Source organism: Monodelphis domestica, chromosome X (assembly GCF_027887165.1).
Source record: "Monodelphis domestica isolate mMonDom1 chromosome X, mMonDom1.pri, whole genome shotgun sequence".
In the NCBI taxonomy this organism is placed as follows: Eukaryota; Metazoa; Chordata; class Mammalia; order Didelphimorphia; family Didelphidae; genus Monodelphis; species Monodelphis domestica.
The window spans coordinates 2,508,519-2,532,256 of NC_077235.1; the positions used below are offsets into that span (position 1 = coordinate 2,508,519).

Sequence of the window (23,738 nt, forward strand, 5' to 3'; positions counted from 1 at the left end):
TATTTCCCTGGCGACTACCTTATATTTGATTTAAAAACCAAGACACTGTAGTGAAACATATTTTCAGCGGTCAAATTTACTCACACTCTCTTATATCTATCATAATTTATATCTTCCACCATTTTAACTCACTACAGTTTACAACATCAACCATTTTAATTATTACACAGGGAAGTGACTTCTTCCAGCCTGGTGGGAGAGTGGTGAGGGAGGAATCAAGGAAGACTTAAGAACCAGGCCTGTAAATGTAATTCTTTTCAAGAAAGAGAGAAATAGGTTTATCAGGTTTTTTTTTCTGAATAATACTAACCAGGTAGGAGGAGATAGGGAAAAGATTCCATTCAGAATAATCATAAAATGTGTAAAGCTACTTGGGAGTCAACCTATGAAAGCACACTCAGGATCTACATGAACATAACTACAAAACATTCTTTACAGAAATAAATGCAGACTTAAATAATTGGAGAGAAATGAATTGTTCATGGTTGAGACATACCAATAAAATAAAAATGCCAATTTAACTAAATTACCGTACAGATTTAATGCTAAACCACCAAGGGGTTGCTTTATAAAATGACAACAGAATTCATCTGAAGAAGCAGAAAATTAAGAACCTCAAGGGAAATAAGGGGGGAAAGAAGGAAGAAAGGGAGCCAAGCAGTGCCAGATCTCACGCCAGATGCTAAAGCAATAATCGGCAAAATGATTTGGTGCTGGTTAAAAAGCAAAAAAAGGTGAATAGTGGAAGAGATTATGTTCAGAAGTCTCTAAAGCAGTCAGATTCAGTAGCATAGTGTTCAATAAACCTGAGGACACCAACTGTTAGAGTAAGGACTTCCCATTTTAAAAAACCTGCTGAGAAAACTGGAAAGCCACTTGGCATAAATTAGGGTTAAAGTTCTTCCCTATTATGTTATTGGTCACAGATTGGGAATCTGGCAAACCCTATAGACCCCTTCTCAGAATCATGTTTGTAAATTCTTGATCTCTCAGGTGACCTCTGACATTGTCCATCATTTTCTCTCTCCGGCTACTTTCCAGACAGCCTTCTCTCCTGGTTTTCTTCTTCCCTCTCAGTCTCCTTTGCTAGGGCTTCATCCTGTTAACCATGGGTATCCCCTTCAAGGCTGAGGTCTTGATCCTGAGCTGTCTTCTCTTCTCCCACTATGCTACTGTACTTGGTGATCTCCTCAGCTCCCATGAATTCAATCTCAACTTTCTCCAGATGATTTTCAGATTTATTTGTCCAGCCTTCATCCCTCTCCTCTAGGTCCACCTTCCCTATTACTGTTGAAGGTACCACCAGCCTCTCAGGCCCCCAGGCTCAAAATCTAGAAGTCATCCTGGACTCCTTACTACCTCTTATCCCCACATCCAATATGGCACCAAGGCCTGTCAATTTCACCTTTGTAGCATTTCTAAGATATGTCCCCTTCTCTCCTCTGACACTGCCCCTACCCTGGTGCAGGTCCTCTCTCTTCATACCTGGACTATTGGCAATAGCTCTGCTAGGGGGTCTTTCTGCTTTTTTGTCTCTCCCAACTCCAGGCCATCCTCCATTCTGCTGTCAAGTTAATGACAGTAACAGTAGCTGGCATTTATATAATTCTTTTTTCTTTATTTTTTATTAGTGAAATGGAATTTAATGGACTAAATGTAAAATCCCATACTTGGATTTAAGAAATCAGTTGCACAAATACAGAATGAGGAAATGAAAGTATGACTAGATAACAGTTCTTATAAAAAAAGAACTAGGAACTACCAAGTGTTATTTGAAGTAACAGTATAACCTGCTTTATAAATATTTCATTTGATCTTCAAAATGACCCTGGGAAGGAGATCCTGCTATGATCTCCATTTTACAGGTGAGAAAACCAAGACAGAGGTGAAGTGACTTTCCTGGGCCACATAGCTAGGATGTATATGACGCTGGATTTGAATTCAGCTATTCCTGACTCCAAACCACCTAACTGCGTCAAAATTGATTTTCCAAGATCTTGGGTTTGACCATGTCTTCACTCCCCCATTCAATCAACTCCAGTGGCTCCCTATCACCTCCAGGATCAAATAGAAAATCCTCTGGTATATTAAAAAACAACAACACCTTTATAATCCGTCCCCTTCCTACCTTTACAGTTTTCTTACATATTCCATCCTACCCAAGCAGGTCTCTTTGCTGGTCCTTCCATTCCATCTCCCCGATCCAAGGGTTTTCACCCTACCCCATCCCATGTTCTCTCTCCCTTCCTGACTTCCCTGACTTCCTTCAAGTCCCAGCTAAAGTTTCCCTTCTATAGGAAGACTTTTCAGATCCTCTTTAATGCTGGTGCCTACTCCTTGTCTAAAGACCATTTGTGCCTTGCAGTTTGCAAGTTACTTACCCCATTAGACTGGGAGCTCCTCTAGGGAAGGGACTGGCTTTTGCATCTTTTTGTAGCTCAGTGCTTGACCCAGGGCCTTGCACAAAGCTAGCTGTGATGGAATGAAATGCTAGTTGAATACTGAAATACAGTTACCAAAATATTCTTTAAAAAACAAATTCATCAACCCTAGATTAAGAACTCTTTAGACCAACAGCTTACCCCATACATCACAATAAGGTAATACCAGGAACAAATTAAAGGAGAAGAGACAGAAGCATCTTTCTATAACTATGGCAAAGGAGAAAATCTCAGCTACACAGGAGATAGAAACAGACAGGAGCAGGAAAAAGAAAACGGGCAATTTCCAGTACTTTGAAACAAAAGCTTCTATAAGCAACAAAATCAAGGCAGTTACAATTAGAAGAGGAGCAGTTAATAGGGGGGAAATGTAGCAAATCTCTCTGAGCAAGGTCTGATGTCCAAACTAGCCAGATAACAAAAAGGAACATATGAGAGTTGGAAACATTCCTCTCAGGATCTGGGATATGCAGGCAGTCAGAGGAAATGCAAAGGCAGCTCCAAATGAAGACAGACAACTTCTTAACCAGTACATGAAAGAGTGTCCCAAATCCCTCAGGATAAGTGAAAAATAGCAAAAACATTCCAGGAAAGATGGCGAAAGATTAAGATGGCAAGTATAGAAGGGAGCGTGGGAAGACAGGCACAGCGACACCCCACTGGTGTTTTTAAATTTCCTTTAAAAGAAAACTTAGCCATCAACAAACATGAACATTTCTAAATGCAAAGAAGGAAAAGAGGATAGTGTATGGACTATGAATTTACGTTATGTATGGTTTTTTCACCATATATATAACACAGTAGTAACACAATTCCTCCTTTAATGCCCCATCATGGCAAGAAGATAGCCCCAGGTGACATCAAAAGATTCAAGTATGGTCCTGGAAACTGGCCAAGTCTGACTTCTGAGGCCCAAGCTACCAAGTGTGGAGGAGCCGATCTCCAAGAGCTTGGCTACATGGTAACCCAAGGAACCAGGAAAAAGCATGCCCTATTAGCAGAGCTGTGAACTGCTCCATTCATTCTGTCACTAACCCTCTGACGCAGCAATAGCTCTACTAGATCTAGATCCCAGAAAAGGCAAAGGGAAATGACTGCTATGTGCAAAAAGAGCAGCCCTTTTTTGTGTGGAAACCAAGTAGTGTGCCCATTGATAGAGGCATGGTGGAACAAGCTGTGATGTGTGAATGTAAGGGAATATCACTGGGCTCTCATAAATGACAATGGACATGACTGATTCAGACCTTGGAAAAGCTGTATGAACTGATGCAAAGTGAAGTGAAAAGAACCAAAAGGAAAGGTTGCACAGTGATGCAATCAGGTAAAAGGTAACAATTTGAAAAGAGTTCTGAGGCCTGATAGGTAACTGCCATGACCAACGGAGCCTTCAGAAAACTGAGGCTGGAGCCTCTTGTCAGAGAGGTGAGAGGCCCAACCAAGAAGACTTGCATTTTCAGCCATGGCCAACATGTCCATTTGTTTTGTTTAACCCTGCTTACTTGTTGTTCTGATCACCTATTTGGCCCAGGGGATAAGTCAGTGGGAAATGAGAGCCAGGAGAAACAAGGGGGTAAGCATCAATCAAACATTAAAAATGCACAAAAGAAAAAAAAAAGAACTTCTAAAGTAAACACGGTACAACATTGTCATTCCCTTGGTCAATTGACTATAAACCTAGAAATGTCAAAGTTTCACATGGAATCCTCTTTTTTGGTCTTTATATATTGAAATGGCTGTGTGTGTTGCTAAGAATTAAGTTGATAATAAAAAAGAAAACATTTTTGAAAGTGAGGAGTTGTACTGTACTTTTCCCCCTCTATTGGTCCTCTTCACCCCAGCTTATCTCTAGTCATTGGGCTCTTAACACTGAGACTCTTCTTCATGCCCCACTGTACCATCTTCCCAAAGGAACTTCTAATCAATCTTCCCCCCACTGAAAACATGTAGGCAACTTCACAGATAAACTACCAGTGACTGAGAGAGAGGTGGCTATTGTGAAGGTCTGGAACTGATGGTGATGGCCTAGTTTGAGTATTGAGTCAGGGAACAGTCATTTATTTATTAAGTGCCTACTATGGGCAGGGCACTGTGCTAAGTGTCAGAGACACAGAGAAAGGCAAAAATGGTCACTGTCCTCAAAGAGGTCCCATTTTAATGGGGGTGGGGGAGGTGGGCAGGGAACACAACAGAGAAATAACTAGGTACATTCAAGATGGGAAGAGAATCCCAGAGGAAAGGCCAAGCTAGGTTTTGAAGGAAGCCAGAAAGCTAAAGAGAGATGAAGTCAAGCATTCCATGCAGAGGGAGGAACCTGGACAAAGATGTAGAGAGATGTAGAGATGGAGATGGAGGAGGGTCCTACTATGAGATGGGGCGGGGGGGGGGGGGGGGGAGGGGCATGGAACATTTCTGGAGGCCCAGCACCTCTGGGTGCGGGCTTGTTGAGTACTTTTCTGGGCTGCTTTCTTCCTTTTGGGTGTCTGCCTTTCACCTTTGGCTCCAAGAAGCGGTAGCATGCCCAGCAGCTACACCCTGGTAAATTGTCTTGGCAGGGAACTTCCGGGTCAAGATGGCTATCGAGTAGAAGCAGAGCTCTTCTCTCCACCAGTGAGACAGAGTGCCTCAAATAGACAAAACCAAAATCAAACAAGTGAAGAAGTTCCATGGTAGGACACAGCACAGAAGGTAGGCAAAGTTAGGGCATTTCTAAGCTAAAAGGGGGCAAAATTTCCCCCACCAAGGGGTGAGCTTATCACCCCTCCCCCGCTTCCCCTACCTTTCCAGAGTCCCAGCGAGCATGGGACAAACTTCTAAGTTCTAGGAGGGAGGCTGGCTGAGTTCAACAGAGACCTACCCCTAAGAGAACACAGAACACTGACTGGGAGGCTGAGGAACTGTGGAGACAGGGGATTGCAGAGCTTGGGGAAAGGGGGCTACTCACAGCAAAAAAAACGCCACCGAGAACAAAAAGCCCTCAGGCTAAAACCTCTCCAGTGCTCAATACAGAGACCTGCCTACATTCCACACCCAGAACTCTACAAAGCAATCTTTAAGTTCTTGGGAGCTGGACCTGCCCCTAAGAGCAGCTGGACACTGCTAAGGACTGGGGGAAAATATCCTCAGGACAAAAACCTCTCCAGAACCCAATACAAAGATTACCCACCTAACTCACTTAGACATCTGACCAGGAGGGAACAAGGCAATGGCCACCAACTCCCAGGAACTAAAATCCACAAATACCAAAAAAAGGAGGAAGAAAATGATGACCCTTGATAATTTTTATACAGAAAAAAACCCAGACAAAAGAACAGACAGCAGAAGACGACCAACAATTAAACACACCCAAACCTTCAGGAAAAAATGGAAATTGGTCACAAGTTCTTGAAGACTTTAAATCCAAGATTGTCAGAAAAATGAAAGAGATGTGGCAAGAAAAGTGGGAAATAGTCCAAAAAGAAAATAACAGTTTAAAAGACAGGATCTCCCACTTGGAAATTGAAGTCCAGAAATCAAATGAAATAATAAGCAGACTGAAGACCAGAAATGACCTGATGGAAGCCATGAAAAGCAGGATAGATCAAACCGAAAAGGAAAATCAAAAGATATTCACTGAAAACCAGTCATTAAAAACCAGAATTGGGCAAGTAGAAGTAGAATGATCTCACAAAACAGCAAGAATTAATAAAGCAAAGCCAAAAAAGTGACAGATTAGAAGGCAACACAAAATATCTTACTGAGAGGGTGGTTGACCTTGAAAATAGAAGTTGGAGAGACAGTATGAAAATCATAGGACTACCTGAAAACGTGGAAAAAAACAGAAACCTTGACACCATATTACAAGAAATCACCCAAGAAAACTGTCCTGAGGTTCTGCAACAAGAGGGCAAAATAGACATTGAAAGAGTCCATAGATCACCCACCACACTAAATCCTCAAAAGACAATCCCCAGGAATGCAATTGCCAAATTCAATAACTTCCAAGCTAAGGAGAAAATATTACAAGAAGCCAGAAAGAAACAATTCAGATATCAAGGAGCACCAATCAGGATTACACAGGATCTGGCAGCCTCCATGCTGAAAGACCGCAAGGCTTGGAATATGATATTCAGAAAGGTAAGAGAATTGGGTCTACAACCAAGGATCATCTCCCCATCAAAATTGACTATATACTTCCAGGGGAAAGTATGGGCATTCAACAAAATAGAAGACTTCCAAATATTTGTAAAGAAAAGACCAGAACTAAACAGAAAATTTGACATCAAAATCCAAAAATCAAGAGAAACACGAAAGGGAAATAAGAAAGAGAAGGATCTTATTTTTTTTTGTTCTCTAAGGGCCTCAAATAAGGCCAAATCATTTATGTTCCTATATGGAAAAATGTTATTTGTAACTGTCGAAAATTGTATTTACTATTATAGTAGTTAGAAGAATTATCCATAGGTAGAGATTGGGGTACTAAGTGGTTTAAAATCATATATAAAAAAAAGAAGAAGAAAGGAAGGGGGGAGGGAATGGCATCAAGAGAAACTTGAAGGAATAAGAAAATTAGGATAACCTATACTACACAAAAAGGCACATGGGAGAGGGAGGGGAAAAATACAACTATAATAAGGAGAAGAAGAGAGTGCTAAAAGGTAATACTCAAACCTTATTCTCAGTGGAATCAATTCCAAGAGGGAAGAGCGTCTAGATTCATTGGGGTATTGAACTCTATGTTACCCTATAGGGAAGTTGAGAGGGGAAAACTAAAGGGGGGGGGGTAATGGGGAGGGGAGTTTAAAAAAAGAGGGGATGGAAAGAGGGGGAAGAGAATTTAATAGACTTAAAAAAACAAAAGGGGAATAAAAAGGGAGGGTGGGGAGGGAAGTAATTCAAGGGGGGAGAGTGTGGAGGGGGTAGCTTAAAAAGACCCCAAAAGAAAATTAAGAGAGGAATAAGAAGGGAGCGGGGGGGAGGGAGAAAGGAAAGTAAAATACGGGTGGGATTAGGGGGACTGATAAAAAACTGGTGAAGAAAGAAGGAAATAGTGAAAGAGGAAAGAGCAGGACAAGGAGAGAAAAATGAAAATGTTGGAAAATACACAAGTAGTAATCATAACTTTGAATGTGAATGGGATGAACTCACCTGCAAAGCAGAATCAAATAGCAGAGTGGATCAGAAACCAAAATCCTACCATACATTGTCTACAAGAAACACATATGAAGAAGGTAAATATGCATAGAGTGAAAATAAGAGGATGGCGCCAAATCTATTGGGCATCAACTGATAAAAAGAAGGCAGGAGTCACAATCATGATATCTGACAAAGCCAAAGTAAAAATAGATCTAGTTAAGAGATAGGGAAGGTAATTACATCCTGATAAAAGGCAGTATAGACAATGAGGAAATATCAGTACTCAACATGTATGCACCAAATGGCATAGCATCCAAATTTTTAAAGGAAAAATTAGTGGAGCTCAAGGATGAAAAAAGATAGAAAAACTATACTAGTGGAAGACCTGAATCTTCCTCTATCAGAACTAGATAAATTGAACCAAAAAATAAATAAGAAAGAAGAGAAGTGAATGAAATCTTAGAAAAATCAGAGGGGGCAGCTGGGTGGCTCAGTGGATTGAGAGTCAGCCCTAGAGATGGGAGGTCCTAGGTTCAAATCTGGCCTCAGACACTGCCCAGCTGTGTGACCCTGGGCAAGTCACTTGACCCCCATTTCCTAGCCCTTACCACTCTTCTGCCTTGGAGCCAATACACAGTATTGACTCCAAGACGGAAGGTAAGGGTTTTTAAAAAAAAAGGAAAAAAAAGAAAAATCAGAGTTAGTAGATATGTGGAGGAAAATTAATAGGGACAAAAAGGAATACACTTTCTTTTCAGCAGCACATGGTATGTTCACAAAGACTGACCATGTACTAGGGCATAAAACATGGCAAACAAGTGCAAAAGAGCAGAAATAATAAGTGCAACCTTCTCAGACCACAATGCAATAAAAATAATAATTAGTAAGGGTATTGGGAGAGGCAAATCAAAATTAATTGGAAATTACATGATACGATTCTCCAAAATCAGTTAAAGAACAAATCATAGAAACAATTAATAATTTCATTGAAGAAAATGACAATGAAGAGACATCCTTTCAACATCTATGGGATGCATAGGGGGAAATTTATATTCTTGAGTTCATATATTAATAAATTAGAGAGGGCAGAGGTCAACGAATTGGGCAGGCAAATTTAAAAAATCAGAAAATGAACAAATTAAAAATCCCCAGATGAAAACTAAATTAGAGATCCTAAAAATTAAAGGAGAAATTAATAAAATTGAAAGTAAAAGAACTATTGAATTAATAAACAAGACTAGAAGCTGGTATTTTGAAAAAACAAATAAAATAGACAAAGTACTGGTCAGTCTAATAAAAAAAGGAAACAAGAAAACCAAATTGACAGTATCCAAAATGAAAAGGGAGACCTCATGTCGAATGATGAGGAAATTAAGGCAATCATTAGAAACTATTTTGCCCAATTATATGGCAATAAATATGGCAATCTAGGTGATATGGATGAATATTTACAAAAATATAAATTGCCTAGATTAGCAGAAGAAGAAATAGAATACTTAAATAACCTCATATCAGAAAAAGAAATTGAACAAGCCATCAAAGAACTCCCTAAGAAAAAATCCCCAGGGCCTGATGGATTCACAAATGAATTCTATCAAACATTCAAAGAACAACTAATCCCAATACTATCCAAACTATTTGACAGAATAAGCAAAGAAGTTCTACTAAATTCCTTTTATGACACAAATATGGTAATGATTCCAAAGCCAGGTAGATCAAAAACAGAGAAAGAAAACCATAGACCAATCTCCTTAATAAACACAGATGCAAAAATCTTAAATAGAATATACTAGCCAAAAGACCCCAGCAAGTGATCACGAGGGTTATTCATTATGATCAGGTAGGATTTATACCAGGAATGCAAGGATGATTCAATATTAGGAAAACCATTCACAGAATTGACCATATCAACAAGCAAACCAACAAAAATCACATGATTATCTCAATAGATGCAGAAAAAGCCTTCGGCAAAATACAACACTCATTCCTATTGAAAATACTTTTAGAAAGCATAGGAACAGAAGGGCCTTTTCTAAAAATAATAAACAGTATTTATCTAAAATCATCAGCAAATATCATGTGCAATGGGGATAAACTAGAAGCATTTCCAATAAGATCAGGAGTCAAACAAGGATGCCCATTATCACCTTTATTATTTAACATTGTACTAGAAACACTAGCTGTAGCAATTAGAGAAGTAAAAGAAATTGAAGGTATTAAAATAGGCAAAGAGGAGACCAAGCTATCACTCTTTGAGGATGATATGATGGTCTACTTAAGGAATCCTAGAGAATCAACTTAAAAACTAATCGAAATAATCAACAACTTTAGCAAAGTTGTAGGATACCAAATAAACCCACATAACTCATCAGCATTTCTATATATCTCCAACACATCTCAGCAGCAAGAATTAGAAAGAGAAATTCCCTTTAAAATCACCAGACAGTATAAAATACTTGGGAATCTATCTGCCAAGACAAATGCAGAAACTATATGAACACAACTACAAAACACTCTCCACACAATTAAAACTAGATCTAGATAATTGGAAAAACATTAATTGCTCATGGGTAGGATGAGCTAACATAATAAAAATGACAATCCTACCCAAACTAATTTACTTATTTTGGGCCATACCCATCAAACTACCAAAAAAAAGTTTATAGAATTAGAAAAAACAATAACAAAGTTTATTTGGAAGAACAAAAGATCAAGAATATCAAGGGAAATAATGAAAAAAATACAAAGGAAGGTGGCCTAGCAGTACCAGATCCTAAATTGTACTATAAAGCAGTGATCATCAAAAATCATATGGTACTGGCTAAGGGACAGAAGGGAGGATCAGTGGACTAGACTTGGGCTAAGTGACCTCAATAAGACAGTCTATGATAAACCCAAAGATCCCAGCTTTTGAGACGAAAATCCACTATTCAACAAAAACTGCTGGGAAAATTGGAAGACAGTGTGGGAGAGATTAGGTTTGGATCAACATCTCACACCCTACACCAAGATAAACTCATAATGTGTGAATGACTTGAATATAAAGAAGGAAACAATAAGTAAATTAGGTGAACACAGAATAGAATACTTGTCAGATCTTTGAGAAAAGATTTTAAGACCAAGCAAGAGTTAGAAAAAATTACAAAATGCAAAATCGATAATTTTGATTATATTAAATTTAAAAGGTTTTGTACAAACAAAACTAGTGCAACAAAAATTAGAAGAGAAGCAACCAATTGAGAAACAATCTTTATAACAAAAACCTTTGACAAAGGTCTAATCACTCAAATTTATAAGTAACTAAATCAATTGTACCCAAAAGCAAGCCATTCCCCAGTTGATAAATGGGCAAGGGACAGGAATGGGCAATTTTCAGATAAAGAAATCAAAACTATTAATAAGCACATGAAAAAGTGTTCTAAATCTCTTATAATCAGAGAGATGCAAATCAAAACAACTCTGAGGTATCACCTCACACCTAGCAGATTGGCTAACTTGACAGCAAAGGAAAGTAATGAATGCTGGAGGGGATGTGGCAAAGTAGGGACATTAATTCATTGCTGGTGGAGTTGTGAATTGATCCAACCATTCTGGAAGGCAATTTGGAACTATGCCCAAAGGGCGCTAAAAGACTGCCTGCCCTTTGATCCAGCCACAACGCTGCTGGGTTTGTACCCCAAAGAGATCATAAGGAAAAAGACTTGTACAAGAATATTTGTAGCTGCACTCTTTGTGGTGGAAAAAATTGGAAAATGAGGGGATGCCCTTCAATTGGGGAATGGCTGAACACATTGTGGTATCTGTTGGGGACGGAATACTATTGTGCTGAAAGGAATGAGGAATGGGAGGGATTCCATGTGAACTGGAAGGACCTCCAGGAATGGATGCAGAGTGAAAGGAGTAGAAGCAGGAGAACATTGTACACAGAGAGGGATACACTGTGGTAAATTCAAATATAATGGACTTTTCTACTAGCAGCAATGCAATGATCCAGAACTATTTGGAGGAACATACGAGAAAGAACGCTATCCCCATCCAGAGGAAGAACTGTGGGAAGAGAAACACAGAAGAAAAACAACTGCTTGATCACATGGGTCGATAGGGCCATGACTAGGAAAGTGGACTCTAAAAGATCACCCAGTGCAAATACTAATAAGGAAATGGGTCTTGATTGATGGCACATGTTAAACCCAGTGGAATTGTGCGTCATATATGGGAGGGATTTAGGGGGAGGGGAGGAACATGAGTCTTGGAAAATTATTCCAAATCATCTAATTAAATTAAAAAAAAAACAAGTTATTGCACTGGGTTGTACAAATGTTGTCACTTGATGCCTATTTCCATATTATTCATTTTTGTTATACAACGATTTTTTAAAGTCTGAACCCCAAATCACATACCCATATATGCATGTGATATGATGTCATATGTTCTTCTTTTACATTTCTACTCCAATAATTCTTTCTCTCAATGTGGTTTCTTGTTCATTCTTTAATAAACATTCTTGAATAAAAAAATACAAATGAAAATATTGGCCTAAATTTTAAAAAATTGTCTTGGCAAATGGGTAAACCAGGCTGAGGTAACTGATGAGCCTCAAACCTCTCAGTGAGTTGGGGTTAGGGGGAGCCATTTTCCCCAGGCACATAGAGATTTCCCCAGGTGGCAGAATGGATGGATGAACACAAGTTGTTCCGACAACTTGGTTAGACATTAGAGAAGCCAAGGTCATCCCCTGCACCCTAGGCTGTCACCAGTCCTTTTGACTTTGATCCCCATTTTACAGCTGAGAAAACTGAGGTGAAGTGACTTGCCAAGGCCACACAGCTTGGAAGTTTCTGAGGCTCTGATCTCTCCTGACTCCAAGTTCAGTACTCTACCCACTATGCCACCAAGCTGCTAGAAGTCCGCCAGCCCTAGACAGAGGCTGGAGGAGGCAGAGATGAAGGGATGCAGATGAGGTTGCAGGCTGAGAGGAGGAGATCTTCAAGGAGGGACCTCAAGGGAGTTATGTCTGACTTCTACTGGAAGATGCCCCTGGGTGAGGAGGCCAGAGCTGTCCAAAACAGATTCACTTCCAAAGTGAGTCTGACATTTGGGAGATCTGGAAGATGAAGTTTAAGTGAAACCAGGCAAGGCTCAGTCAGTCCCCACAGGAGAAACCAAATAACCCAGTGATTACCTGGAGGGCAAATCCTGCTTTTGCCCCCAACACCCTCATCAAGGGGGTTGAGTAACTTGCTCTCCATCACATACCTGGGACGGGTGGGAGATCACATTGGAACCCACAGAGCCACCTAGGTGCCCACCTCCACCTGTTTTTACATTAGCCATTTACATGACCCTAAGTCACTTAACTGCAACTGCCTACCCCTTACTGCTCTTCTGCCTTGGAAGAGATTTTAAGACAAAAGGCATTAGGATTTTTAAAATAAGCCTATTTTATTTTTATTCTTAAAATTTTAATTAATTCAGACTATTTTCCCATGGTTCCATGATTCATGTTCTTTCCCTCCCTCCTCCCACTCCCTCCCATAGCCAATGCGCGGTTCCACTGGGTTTTACATGTGTAAAGATCTAAAATGATCAAGACCCATTTCCATATTATTAACGTTTGCACTGGGGTGATCGCTTAGAGTCTGCCTCCCCAATCATATCGCCATCGACCCATGTGACCATGCAAATGTTTTTCTTCTACATTTCTGCTCCCACAGTTTTTTCTCATAAGTCCGTAAGGGTTTTAAAAAGAGAAAGAGAGATCATTTAAGACAGTCACTGTAAAGGGCTTTGCTGGCTTCAATCAGATCTGGTGCTGGAAAAAATTGGAAAATGAGGGGATGCCCTTCAATTGGGGAATGGCTGAACAAATTCCAGTACATGTTGGTGAAAGGAGCAGAACCAGGAGAACATTGTACACAGAGACCGATACACTGTGGTACAGTCGAATGTCATGGACTTCTCCATTAGTGGCAGTGCAGTGAACCTGGACAACCCGGAGGGATCTATGAGAAAGAACAGGGTCCACATTCAGAGGAAGGACTGTGGGAGGGGAAACACAGAAAAAAACAAACAAACAAAAAAAAAGATCTGGTGCTGGGCAGGGGAGCTCCAGTGTGTATATCTTAAGGAAGCTGGGCTATTGTGATGTTAAGCAGAGTAACAGAATAAGCTAATCAGTTCTGGATATGCGAGGCAATAGCCTAAATATGAAAGAGGATTTAGGTTTAGACTCAACTACTTGACTGAGCCTTGAATAGCTTCTTCATCTGGAATGTGAGTGTTGGACAGGGTGGTCCCTCCCAGCCCTAAATCAATGATCTTGGGAGACAATCTACAAGGACAGTAATAATCCTGAAAGAGTTAACAATGGGCCCATATGGAAAGCCTAGAAGTAAGTAGTAAGAGAGAAAAAGGAAGAAGAGAAAACAGGGATGCTGGATCTTCAGGCTCATGACCAGATGGCAGGCAGTCATCCTTGGTGTTCCACTGGTCTCCACTCAACTGCAACATCCATTGTCCCACAATCCAGTGAATGCTTGGTAGCGTCTGATCTTACCGTTCTTTTAAGCAGAATGTGCCCCATCATCCTCATCACTGCTTGGCTTCTTTCCCCTGCCCCTACCTTGGGGGAGATCCCCTGAACTATAGGAAGGACACTGCCTGGGATAAGGTCTCTGGAATTTGATTGTCACTGGCATACAATTGGCACCTAATAAATACTTATTTCTTTTCTGTTTAACTGCTGGGGCATAACTTCTTCTTCACCTTGGGTTGAGAGAGGAGAGCTGGGGTTTCTATGACCAAGTACTAAACATTCAAATCCTAACGAGCCCTAGAGCTAACATGAGGGAGGCAGCAAGCCCCCAGGAGGCCTGAGACCAATGGGCTGGAGACTGAAAGACTGGGCATCAGATACCAACCCTACCACTCGTTATATCATTACAGCTTCCCTAGGCCTATTTTTTCACTTGTAAAATAAGGCAGTTAAAGCAGATGGCCCTTAGTCTTCTCGAAAGACTTGACCAAAAGGGATCTGTTTGAATGTGAACCCTATAGTCAAAGCCTAGTCCTTTAGCCTCTATGATGCTACTAACTGCCATTCATGTAGCCCGCTGAAGCAATTGGTCCCTGGTCACAGTCTTCCTGACAGAAAGATCAGGATTTGAACTTGGGTCTGTTTCCTCCTTTATAATGATCTACCTTTCAGCAATCTACTAATCTCCTTCCAAACCTCAGCCTCTTCATCTGAAGACAGTGACCTCTAGGGTCCTGTTCAGTTTGGAATTTAGGATGCTATGAAACTCATCTGGCTCTGGGACCTGAATGCCCATTCACAAGATGATTCTCAACTCTCTTGGAGGCTGTTCAGGTGAATATAAGCTGGAGCTAGGGGCCTTGGGGAGCAGCTGTGCATCATGGACACAAGGAATGCCCACTCCACCCCCACCACCAAGTGGTCATCCTAAATAGCCATTTGGGACAGCTTTAACTGTTGGAAGTTTGTCCTCCTACTGAGATTGCAACTCCTAGCCCATTCCTTCCAGATGTGACCTCTGGCACCAATCGGGAGTCTAATCTCTGTTCCACGTGACAGGCCTTCGTGTGTCCTCACACCAAGGCTTCTTTTCATCTGTAATTCCTTCCAAGGATACTCATGCATTAACAGATTAGTCACTGGCTCCAACCACTGTGAAAACCCCCCAAGTTACAGTGGCATTGTAACCGAGTGTCTTCTCCTCCCCTCCTCTCTACCCAGCAGTGAATGTCCTGCCCACTAACCCTAGGGGCTCTTCCTTGACTGCCCCCACCAACCTCCATCAGCCTGCTTTGACCAGGTAATATTAGGCCTCCTCCCTTTCCTACTATCTTCTCTCTTCCAAGGCACCCAGTTCCAGTCATTCACAACCTTCCCCTAAACACTACTTTATTGCAATTCTTTACAGGTCACAGAGGTCACCTGAATGGCCTAGCTCTTCTTCACCCTCCTCATTCAGTTGGTACTGGTTTATCCTTACCAACAACAATAAAACCCCTTTAATTACCTTTGAAAAGTCCAATAAGCAGAGTAGGGAACTGTCTACATGAGCCTGAGTTCCTCCTCCCTGCCCCAAGTAAAAGGCCCAGTGTGCTAAGGAGAGGCCACACTACAAATAGAGCCAGCCTCTTCCAAAGAGCCGACACGGTGTTATGGTCATAGTGGCCAGCTTGACGAGGACATGGGTTGGCAGGGTATTTAAAAATGCCGATTCTGCCTTGCTATGTGTGGAAGCCCCATACAGCACCCCAAAACAAAGCTCAAACAGGAAAACAGACTTGCTTCCCAGTGGTTTAATATGAACAGAAGTTGGATCTGACAGTGCCTGGCAGAAGATCGAATAGTTTTGCTGAATGAAAGCCCCAAGTTAGGATATATACACAGCAAAGACGGGGTGGCAGGCTCTCAGCACTTGGGCATGCTGAAGGAAGGTCTTAAAAAACACAGAACAGAAGATCCAGATCAAAAAAGGAAGCAGGTATTTCATCATCAACAACAACAACAACATTAGCAAGGTGGCAAAGGGAACAGAGCCTCTCTCTGGGAGCTGCTCCTGGGCACAACCTCAACAGCCAGAGCTGCTGCCCTCTTTCCTTAGGGCACTTTAGACTCCGGACAAGCTCTGAAAACCTGGCTAGCACCCGAGCCCCTCTTCCAGACATCAGGATTCTCACACCCTTCTCCCAACAGCTTGCCATGTTGAGGAGCCTGGACATTTTGAAGAGGTGGAGGGAAGGCCCTCCTGAACTCTCTTGCCCTGGCAAGAGAAGGGGCCACCTCTCAGCCCAAAGCCCAGAATAGCTTATACCACTAAGAACCTGCTTTGTACTAAAAAACCTAGGGAAACCTTTGCCCAGTATCCACAGGAACCTCTGGAGGTCCATGGAGAGTCAAGTACAGAAACCTCAATCCTAGGACCCGAGTGGGGGAGGCAGTGACAACTCTTCACCTTCAGCCCCACTCAAGCAGCTCAATAGAAGTCAGACTACATCATCAGGCTGCTCAAGGAGCCCTGGCCTTTGGGAACAAAAGGTGACATGAAATTTCCAGGAGGAAGCAAAGAGAACAGGAGGGAGCCCTTTCTGGCCACTGGGCAGTTCCTAGACAAGAAACCATTCTCATTCTGCACCATCACCCAATAGTGAGGGGCTTCCAAGCCACTGACTTTGCAAGGCAGCCTATCCTTGTAGGAAGATTTCAGGAAGAGCTGCTGGCCCATCCTGCCACTCATCTTAAAAGATGGTCAGTGGCAAGTGAGCCAAACATGGGAGACAGCTTGGGGCCTGGAGAGTGGTATAAAGCCAACAGGAGCCCCTCTTCTGCCCCAGAAGTCTCTTGTGACTCTGAGGCAGCTGTGTATGATGGGGCCTAGCAAATTCCCAAACCTGGATGCTGGGCCTCTGGGACAGTGAATGCCCCAGACAGAAACATAAGAAGGAGGAAGGGAATCAAGAAAATGTTGAGCGAAGTGGGAGAATCCATGGGAGGAGTCTACCATCCCACAACAGGACAAAAGGAAGGTTCCATGCAGGTAGAAGGGGCAGGGTTGCTCCCTGCTCAGAGTTCCAGGTTAAACTTCAGAGTGGGGACTGCCCTTAGACTCACAGCATCGATGACCTGTTTGGCCGAGTGCCAGAGACACCGGAACCCCCAGGCTAGCCTTGTTGCCCGAGAGGAAGCCCAAGCAAGTGCCTTTTAGTCCAATTCCTGACCCCCTCCCCCTAAAAGCCCAGGCCCTCTGCCCGAAGCTTCCTGCCTCTCTTCAGAGAGGAGGATCTTAGAAGAGTGCCCACAGTGTGGCCAAGTGTCAGGGAGAGCGATGGCAGACAGACAGTCAGGCCAGGGGACGACAGCCACTGCAGATCAAGAGAGAAAGAGGCTTAGTGTAAAAATCAGTGTCATTTCGCCAGGAAGGCAGAAGGTAGGTGGCCAGAGGGCTTTCCTATTGGCGCACCTTCCCAGGGACGTAGTTCCTGTCGATTGTCTCCTCCTGTAGGAACATGTGTAGGCAGCGCTCATTCTGAGCCAGTGGGTGCCCGGCGATTCTGTAAGGGAACCAAGATGGCCAACATCAGTATTTAAGGCCAGAGAGAACCAGAAATAGCACCAAAGGCAGAGAACATAGGACTGAGAGGTGACAGGTCCTGGAAGTATGGGAGTAAAATTCCCAATGGAGGATACATATAGCCAACAGTGCCAGTTCAACCTCCACCAGAACTAACACTACCACATTTTTAGTTCAGTTGTGTCTGACTCCCTCTGCCCCCATTTGGGGTTTTCTTGGCAAAGCTTATGGAGTGGTTTCCTTCTCCAGCTCATTTGACAGATCGAGGCCAACAGGGTGAAGTGACTTGCCCAGGGTCACAGTATCTGAGGCCAGATTTGAACTTGGGAAGATGAGTCTTCCTTGATTCCAGATCTGGCACCTAGCCCCCATACTACAACATAGCACCCATTATAGAAGAAGGGAGTGGGAAAGTAGCAGTTGGAGCCCTCAGGTCATTTGCTCACTTGTTAATAAACTGTTCCAGGCCCTGCCTCCTTTCCTCGATGAAGGATTCCTCAAAGATACCTTCGTCTCCTCGGAAGGGGAGCTGCCGCTTCAAGGCTTTCCCAGGCAGTGGTGGCACTACAATCTGTGGGCAGACCCCAAACAACATCAACCATCGGAGGGGGAGATACAATATATCAGGCCCAGGGCCTACCACATCCCATAACTGGTACCTCAGGAAAGCTAAGAATACCAGAACCCCCAAAGTCACTAGGAACAATGATCCTCCATCTAGGCTGGTAGTCTTTCTGACCCTGACACTAAGGAATATCACATCAGAATCTCAGAGACTGGGCCGCCAATACTCTTCTCTTTCTCTAATAATCAATTTAAGATTTAACATTCATGTATTTCCCTAACTTCTGGAGTCTCCTTATGTCTGGCCTCACTCTTGTGGAAGATAGCACGACCTTTTGAAAAGTTATGAGTCTAATGTTATATCTTGGAAGTTTCCGGTGGTGCCCACTTCACAGGCTTGGTTTCCACTGAGGTGGGGTGGGGATGGGCCACACCTTACTGTCTCTCTCCAGTTCATTCTTTAGCCACTCAAAGTCACTGTAGCGCCTCCGTACACATGACTCCTTCAGTTTGAAGATTGGTAGGTTAGTCTGTAGGGAAAGGAGGAATGAAAGGGGGAAGGAAGAAGGAACTGTCAGTCCATACCTTTGCACACATGGGTGCCTGTGTAGTTACAACCCAGTGACTCCTCAGGAAGATTCTAACAGAGATGGATCATCCATCAGCTCCATGTTCCTGGCTACCTTCTCAGAGCACGGAGTGGAAAAGCTAACCCTTGTCCATGTCCAGCCTGGACCATCCTTGGGCCCTAGAAATTCCCTGGTAGGAATTGAAACTCAGCAAAGTTCTTCCCTCTCCCGCCCTATCCCACCTTGCCATCCATCAATATTCGTCCCAACCCCATCCCCTCCAGGAAACCTCTCCAGACTCTTCTGGCGGCTGCCCTCACTGACCTCCTTGGAACTTGCATGCTATTCAGGCATACCAACCAATTTAACCTTTATACAGTACTGTGCCATCTTCAATGCTGTGACATGTGGGAGCCTTCCCCTCAATTACACTGTCTGCCTCTTGATGGTGGAGAACGTATCTTCGACTTCTGGTAGGTAGCTTTGCTGGCTTTACCTACAGTAGTGCTGAAGAAGGGGTGGGTGCTCCAAAACTAGGCTGACTGATGATGCCATAGTCTAGGTCCATGTTGGTGAACCTATGGCACACCTGCTAGAGGGGGGGCTGCTCCACTCCCCCATACACTGCCCCTGAGGACATTTCTCACATGACCTGCCCCTCTTCCCAGCAGCCCAATGGGAGTAATTCCTCCCTCCCCTGTCTGGGGGAAGGGAGAAGAGGGGAGTACCATACGCAGCGCAGCTTGGGCACTCGGTCCCTAAAAGGTTCACCATCACTGGCCTCGGTAGTCATTTAATCAAGTCTCCTCTGCTCTGAAAACTTCAGGAGAAATAGCTGGTAGGCAAACTCAATTTCCAGCCCAGCCCCAGACCCTAACCATTCAGAAGATCATCAGAGACAACTCTGATGGAAGGAGAATGAAGAAAAGGCAAAAACCCTGCTGAGCAGATACACTGGAGGATCCTGCCAATCACCAGGAAGCATCTGGAAGACTTCTTCAGTATCAGAAATGATACTGTCCCTGATTAAGATCTGTCTACCTACCTAAGGAAGGGACCCTGCACATGAGGGTCATTTCCTCTGAGGACCAACCCACAAGTCAGATGTGAAAAACAACCTCTTATTTTCTGTTTCAGAAGAGATCCTCCATAAGGGCACTGATATTCAACCTGAAAGCCCATGTCCAAGGGACAATGAGCATTGGACAATTTCCATGTCCGAAAAATTCTAATCATGGCACCTAGTATATGAAGCTTCTGTAGGGCTTCTCTAGTCTCTGCATTGCTCCCAAGATATTTCTTATAAGAGTATTCAGAGTGGAACAGAAAGAAAACCGGATTGGACCAGAGTCAACTCAACTTTGGGCAAACTGCCATGCCAACTCTTTGGCCTTGGTTTCTTTATCCATAAAATGGGAAGAGTGAACTCAGTGGTATCTAATCTCCTTTCTAGGCCTAAAACCTGTGAATCTAGGATTTTTTCCCCCAGACCAAATAAGGAGGGATGGTGGTAGAGACACTCAGCTATGTTTACCAAGGAGAGGAAAGGAGAAAAATCCAGTGCTTTACATTTACAGGTGGGTGAACTAAAACCAAATGGCCAGTACGCTATCTTGCTGCTGCCACCTCCTACCCAAAAAGTCGAATACAATTACATTAGACAGCTTTGGAGAACCTGGAGGCCCAGATCTACAGCACTGGACTACATTACTGGAAAGACGGTCACCTTTAAACAACTTAGGAACTCTGAATGATACAATGGAACCAAGCAGAGTTCCAGAGGACTCATGCTGAAACACACTGGCCCCCTCCAGATAGACAGCTGAGGAACTCAGAGGGCAGAATTTTGTTTGGACATGGCTAAAGCTGGAATTTTTTTTTTCCGCTGGACTCCACATTTTTGTGGGTTTTATTTTTCTTGTTTTTGCAATGGGGTAGAATTTGGGACTGAACAGAACTAAAAATAAGTGTCAATACAGTTACTATAACTATAAAATAAATTAACTAACAAGAGAATTCATTTTTCTTATTAAAAGGGTTTTGGCAGCTATGAGGATAAAAAAAGTGGAAATGACCATTCTATAAACCCAGAATTTAAATAAGAGTTTACACTGCAAAAAGTAGGAAGGACTGATGAAAACGTAGTGAACAGTGAGCTTTCACACTGGTTGGTTTGGGGTGTTGGTTTTTCCCAAGGCTAGTCAACCAGACCCCATAAAGGTTGGGAGTTTTCTCCTCCCAACCAGGGCTAGGACAAAGAGTTATTTACAACATATCCCAGAAATACTCTTCTCTTTTGAGAATCAAAACCCTCACTAAATCACAGGATTAAAAAAAAATCCTAGTAAAAAATTCCCAAGGCTATGTCCCAGCTTCACTCCAAGTTGTTTCTTATGCCTAGAAAAATGCATCCAATCTATTTTTGTCTGTTGAGGAACTTGCTTTTCACACTTGTCCTGGCAGGGACGATTCTAAATAGCTCTAGCAACAAGGAGGCTTGACTCTCCTCTTTTTCTACCATTCTGGCCCTTTGCTTTGGGGGTTGGAAAAGCTGGAATGGGGGAATCCTAATTCTGTGCCTCGACTTAAGCCTCCCCAGCCAATTCCTTGGCTCAAAAATCGGGGAACTCCCAGCGTCCCATGCTTCGTGAACATGGCACTCCTCTATAAGAGGAGCTAGAAGAGAACGCTGAAAATTCGAAGGGGTTCCAATTTGGGGTCTGTCATCGACTGCCTGAGCTGAGGCCAATCACTTGACCCTAGAGAGCCTCAGTTTCCCCATTTCTGGAATGAGGTGACCCCTACTGTCTGGGCCAGGTCTAAACTTGGTGGCCTTGGTTCAGGGCTCGGGCAGTGCAATGGGCTTCCTGGGCATTCAAGCCTCACTTTGAACCTCGCGGGGGGGCCCCAGGCAGAGATCCTCGGGCATCTCGAGGAGCCTGATACAGCAAGATGGCAGGGCTCCCAACCTTGCCCTTGGCACCCAGCGCGGCGCCAACCGTCGGCGCCCTCCCCAGTTCTCTTCTTGGCCCGTCGTCGTGGTCGTGGGGGGTGGGGGAGGGCACGCTGCCTTCCTCCACCAAGCTACAAGCCCGAGAGGCCGGCCGGGCCTGTCTCAGCCCCCAAGCCAAAGGGCCGAGAGGCCCGAGGCGGACCGGGCGCGCTCCCAGGCCCCGGGGCCCCGGGGCCCCGGCTCCCTCGCGCGCACGCGTCGGGCGGCGCCCCAGGGCCACGCTCGTACCCGCTCCCCACGCCCGCGCCCAGAGAGCGGAGGGGGGAACAGCCCCGAATCCCCTCCTAGCCCCGCCCCCGCAGCGCAGGTGCGCGCATGGGGGGCGGGGGGCAAGCGGGGCGCCGGGGGCAGGCGGGCCCGGTCCCCCGCCTCCCCCTCCCCCTCCCCAGGCCCGCACGCCCGGGCCCGCACACTCACCCGCATCCGGACCTCGTAGGTGGTAAAGCGCGCTCGGCCCACGCCCACCGTCTGAGGGTTGAAGATGTCGATCTCCAGGAAGTTGCTCGGAGGCCCGTAGGCGTCCGTCAGGTCCTGAGGCTTCGAGTTAAGGCGCCGAGTGTCCGCCACCGCCGCGTCCGACATCTTTCCGCACCCGCTCCCAGCGCGCGAGCCCGAGTGGCCCAGCGGGTGGGGGTGGGGGGGGCGGGGGGGAGGACAGGGGGGACGGGGGGTGGAACGTGGGGGAGTGGGAGGAGGACGAAGCGCGCCCCGCCCACTCGGTTGCCGACTGACTGACTGATTTGCCGATCGACCAATCAACTCTCCCCCTCAGCTTCGGACTCCGGCGACGGCACGCAAGCTCCGCCTGAGCGACGGGCCCCGCGCCCTGAATGCCGCTCCACCGTCGCCCCACGACCGCTAGTAAATCGGTCACATTCAGATCGCTGGGCCCCCTTGCCCAGTCTAGGCTGCTCAATGCCATTGCCCCGCCCCTTTCCCCCCACCCCGCCCAGCACTACTGACGGCTTGGGAGAGTTCGGTTCTCTCTGATCTCAGCCCGTCTCCCCCCACCCTGGCTGGCCTGGAATCTCCTGGGCAGGAATGGGCCCCGGAAGCTGAGGTAGCCCTGCTCTGGCACTGAAGAGTAGAGCTGGGCGCCGAGGCCCCGGGAGAGGAAGGGATTTGGCCAAGGTCACGGAGGTGACCGGCACACTCCGACTGCCCCCACCCCATCGCCCAGCAGAGCCAGCCGATCCACGTGGCGCCTAGCACACACCGCCGCCCCCCCCACCCCCCCCAACTAACACACAGCCCGCGGACTGGTCCGCGTTGTCTGAGCGCTTGCTGCATGCCAGGCCTTGTGCACTGGTGGAAGAAGGCTGAAGCCCTTAAGGACAGCAGCTGAGGTTTTGGTTTTTTATGGGTCCTCCTCATCCTTAGCTCGGCCCACACAGTAGGTGCCCTCTGCAGTGCTGTTGGACTGACTGGTTTCCGGGGAAGTTTAGGTTATTCCATGCCTTTTGGGTAGAGAAGTCCCACTCCCTGTCCCCATGCCAGGAGCCAACCGGCCAGGAGAGGATGTGCACCAGTCTGAGGGCAGCACAAGAACAGAATTCATTTGTGGAGTCTTCATCTGGTTCTGCGCTCTATGACCTTGGCTCGGTCACTTTCTCCTCTGCTTTTCTGTTTGCTGGAAACGCACACGGCTGCCTCATTGAATTGTGAGTCTCAAAAGAGAAAATCTATTCAAAAACAATTGGCAAATTTGACCTCGCTTTGTAGCTAACTGCCGCCAAGTGAGAGAATTCCACTGGGTAAAGGTCTCCTCCAGCCGGCTAGAGAAGCCCTTAAGGAGTACTCTGTGTAGGTAGGGGGTCCTTTTGGGGTGCCCGGCCCTTCTCCCACTGTTTGCTCTTTTGGGGCCAGGGACATTAAACCCGGAAAATCTATGATTTCAAACGCAAATGCAATGCCCCAAGGAGGTTAGTGATAGAGACCC

General features: G+C 44.8%; 1 protein-coding gene across 3 annotated transcripts in view; it reads right to left on the reverse strand.

Annotated features, from left to right (window-relative positions):
- SNX12 (sorting nexin 12) overlaps positions 1 to 22,527 on the reverse strand; it is a 59,155-nt gene extending 36,628 nt beyond the window's left edge. The window contains exons 1-5 of one of the 3 annotated variants that reach the window (XM_056809274.1): positions 22,217 to 22,445; positions 18,652 to 18,747; positions 18,100 to 18,224; positions 17,543 to 17,633; positions 10,715 to 13,555 (exon numbers count right to left, since the gene is read on the reverse strand). In XM_056809274.1, the coding sequence (XP_056665252.1) occupies positions 13,517 to 13,555; positions 17,543 to 17,633; positions 18,100 to 18,224; positions 18,652 to 18,747; positions 22,217 to 22,381 (516 nt within the window). In that variant the 5' untranslated portion in view covers positions 22,382 to 22,445 and the 3' untranslated portion in view covers positions 10,715 to 13,516. Of the gene's footprint in view, positions 1 to 10,714; positions 13,556 to 15,866; positions 17,445 to 17,542; positions 17,634 to 18,099; positions 18,225 to 18,651; positions 18,748 to 22,216 lie in introns of those variants that run through there. The other 2 variants (XM_007507598.2, XM_007507599.3) reach the window with 2 other exon arrangements.
- Positions 22,528 to 23,738: the final 1,211 nt, after the last annotated feature.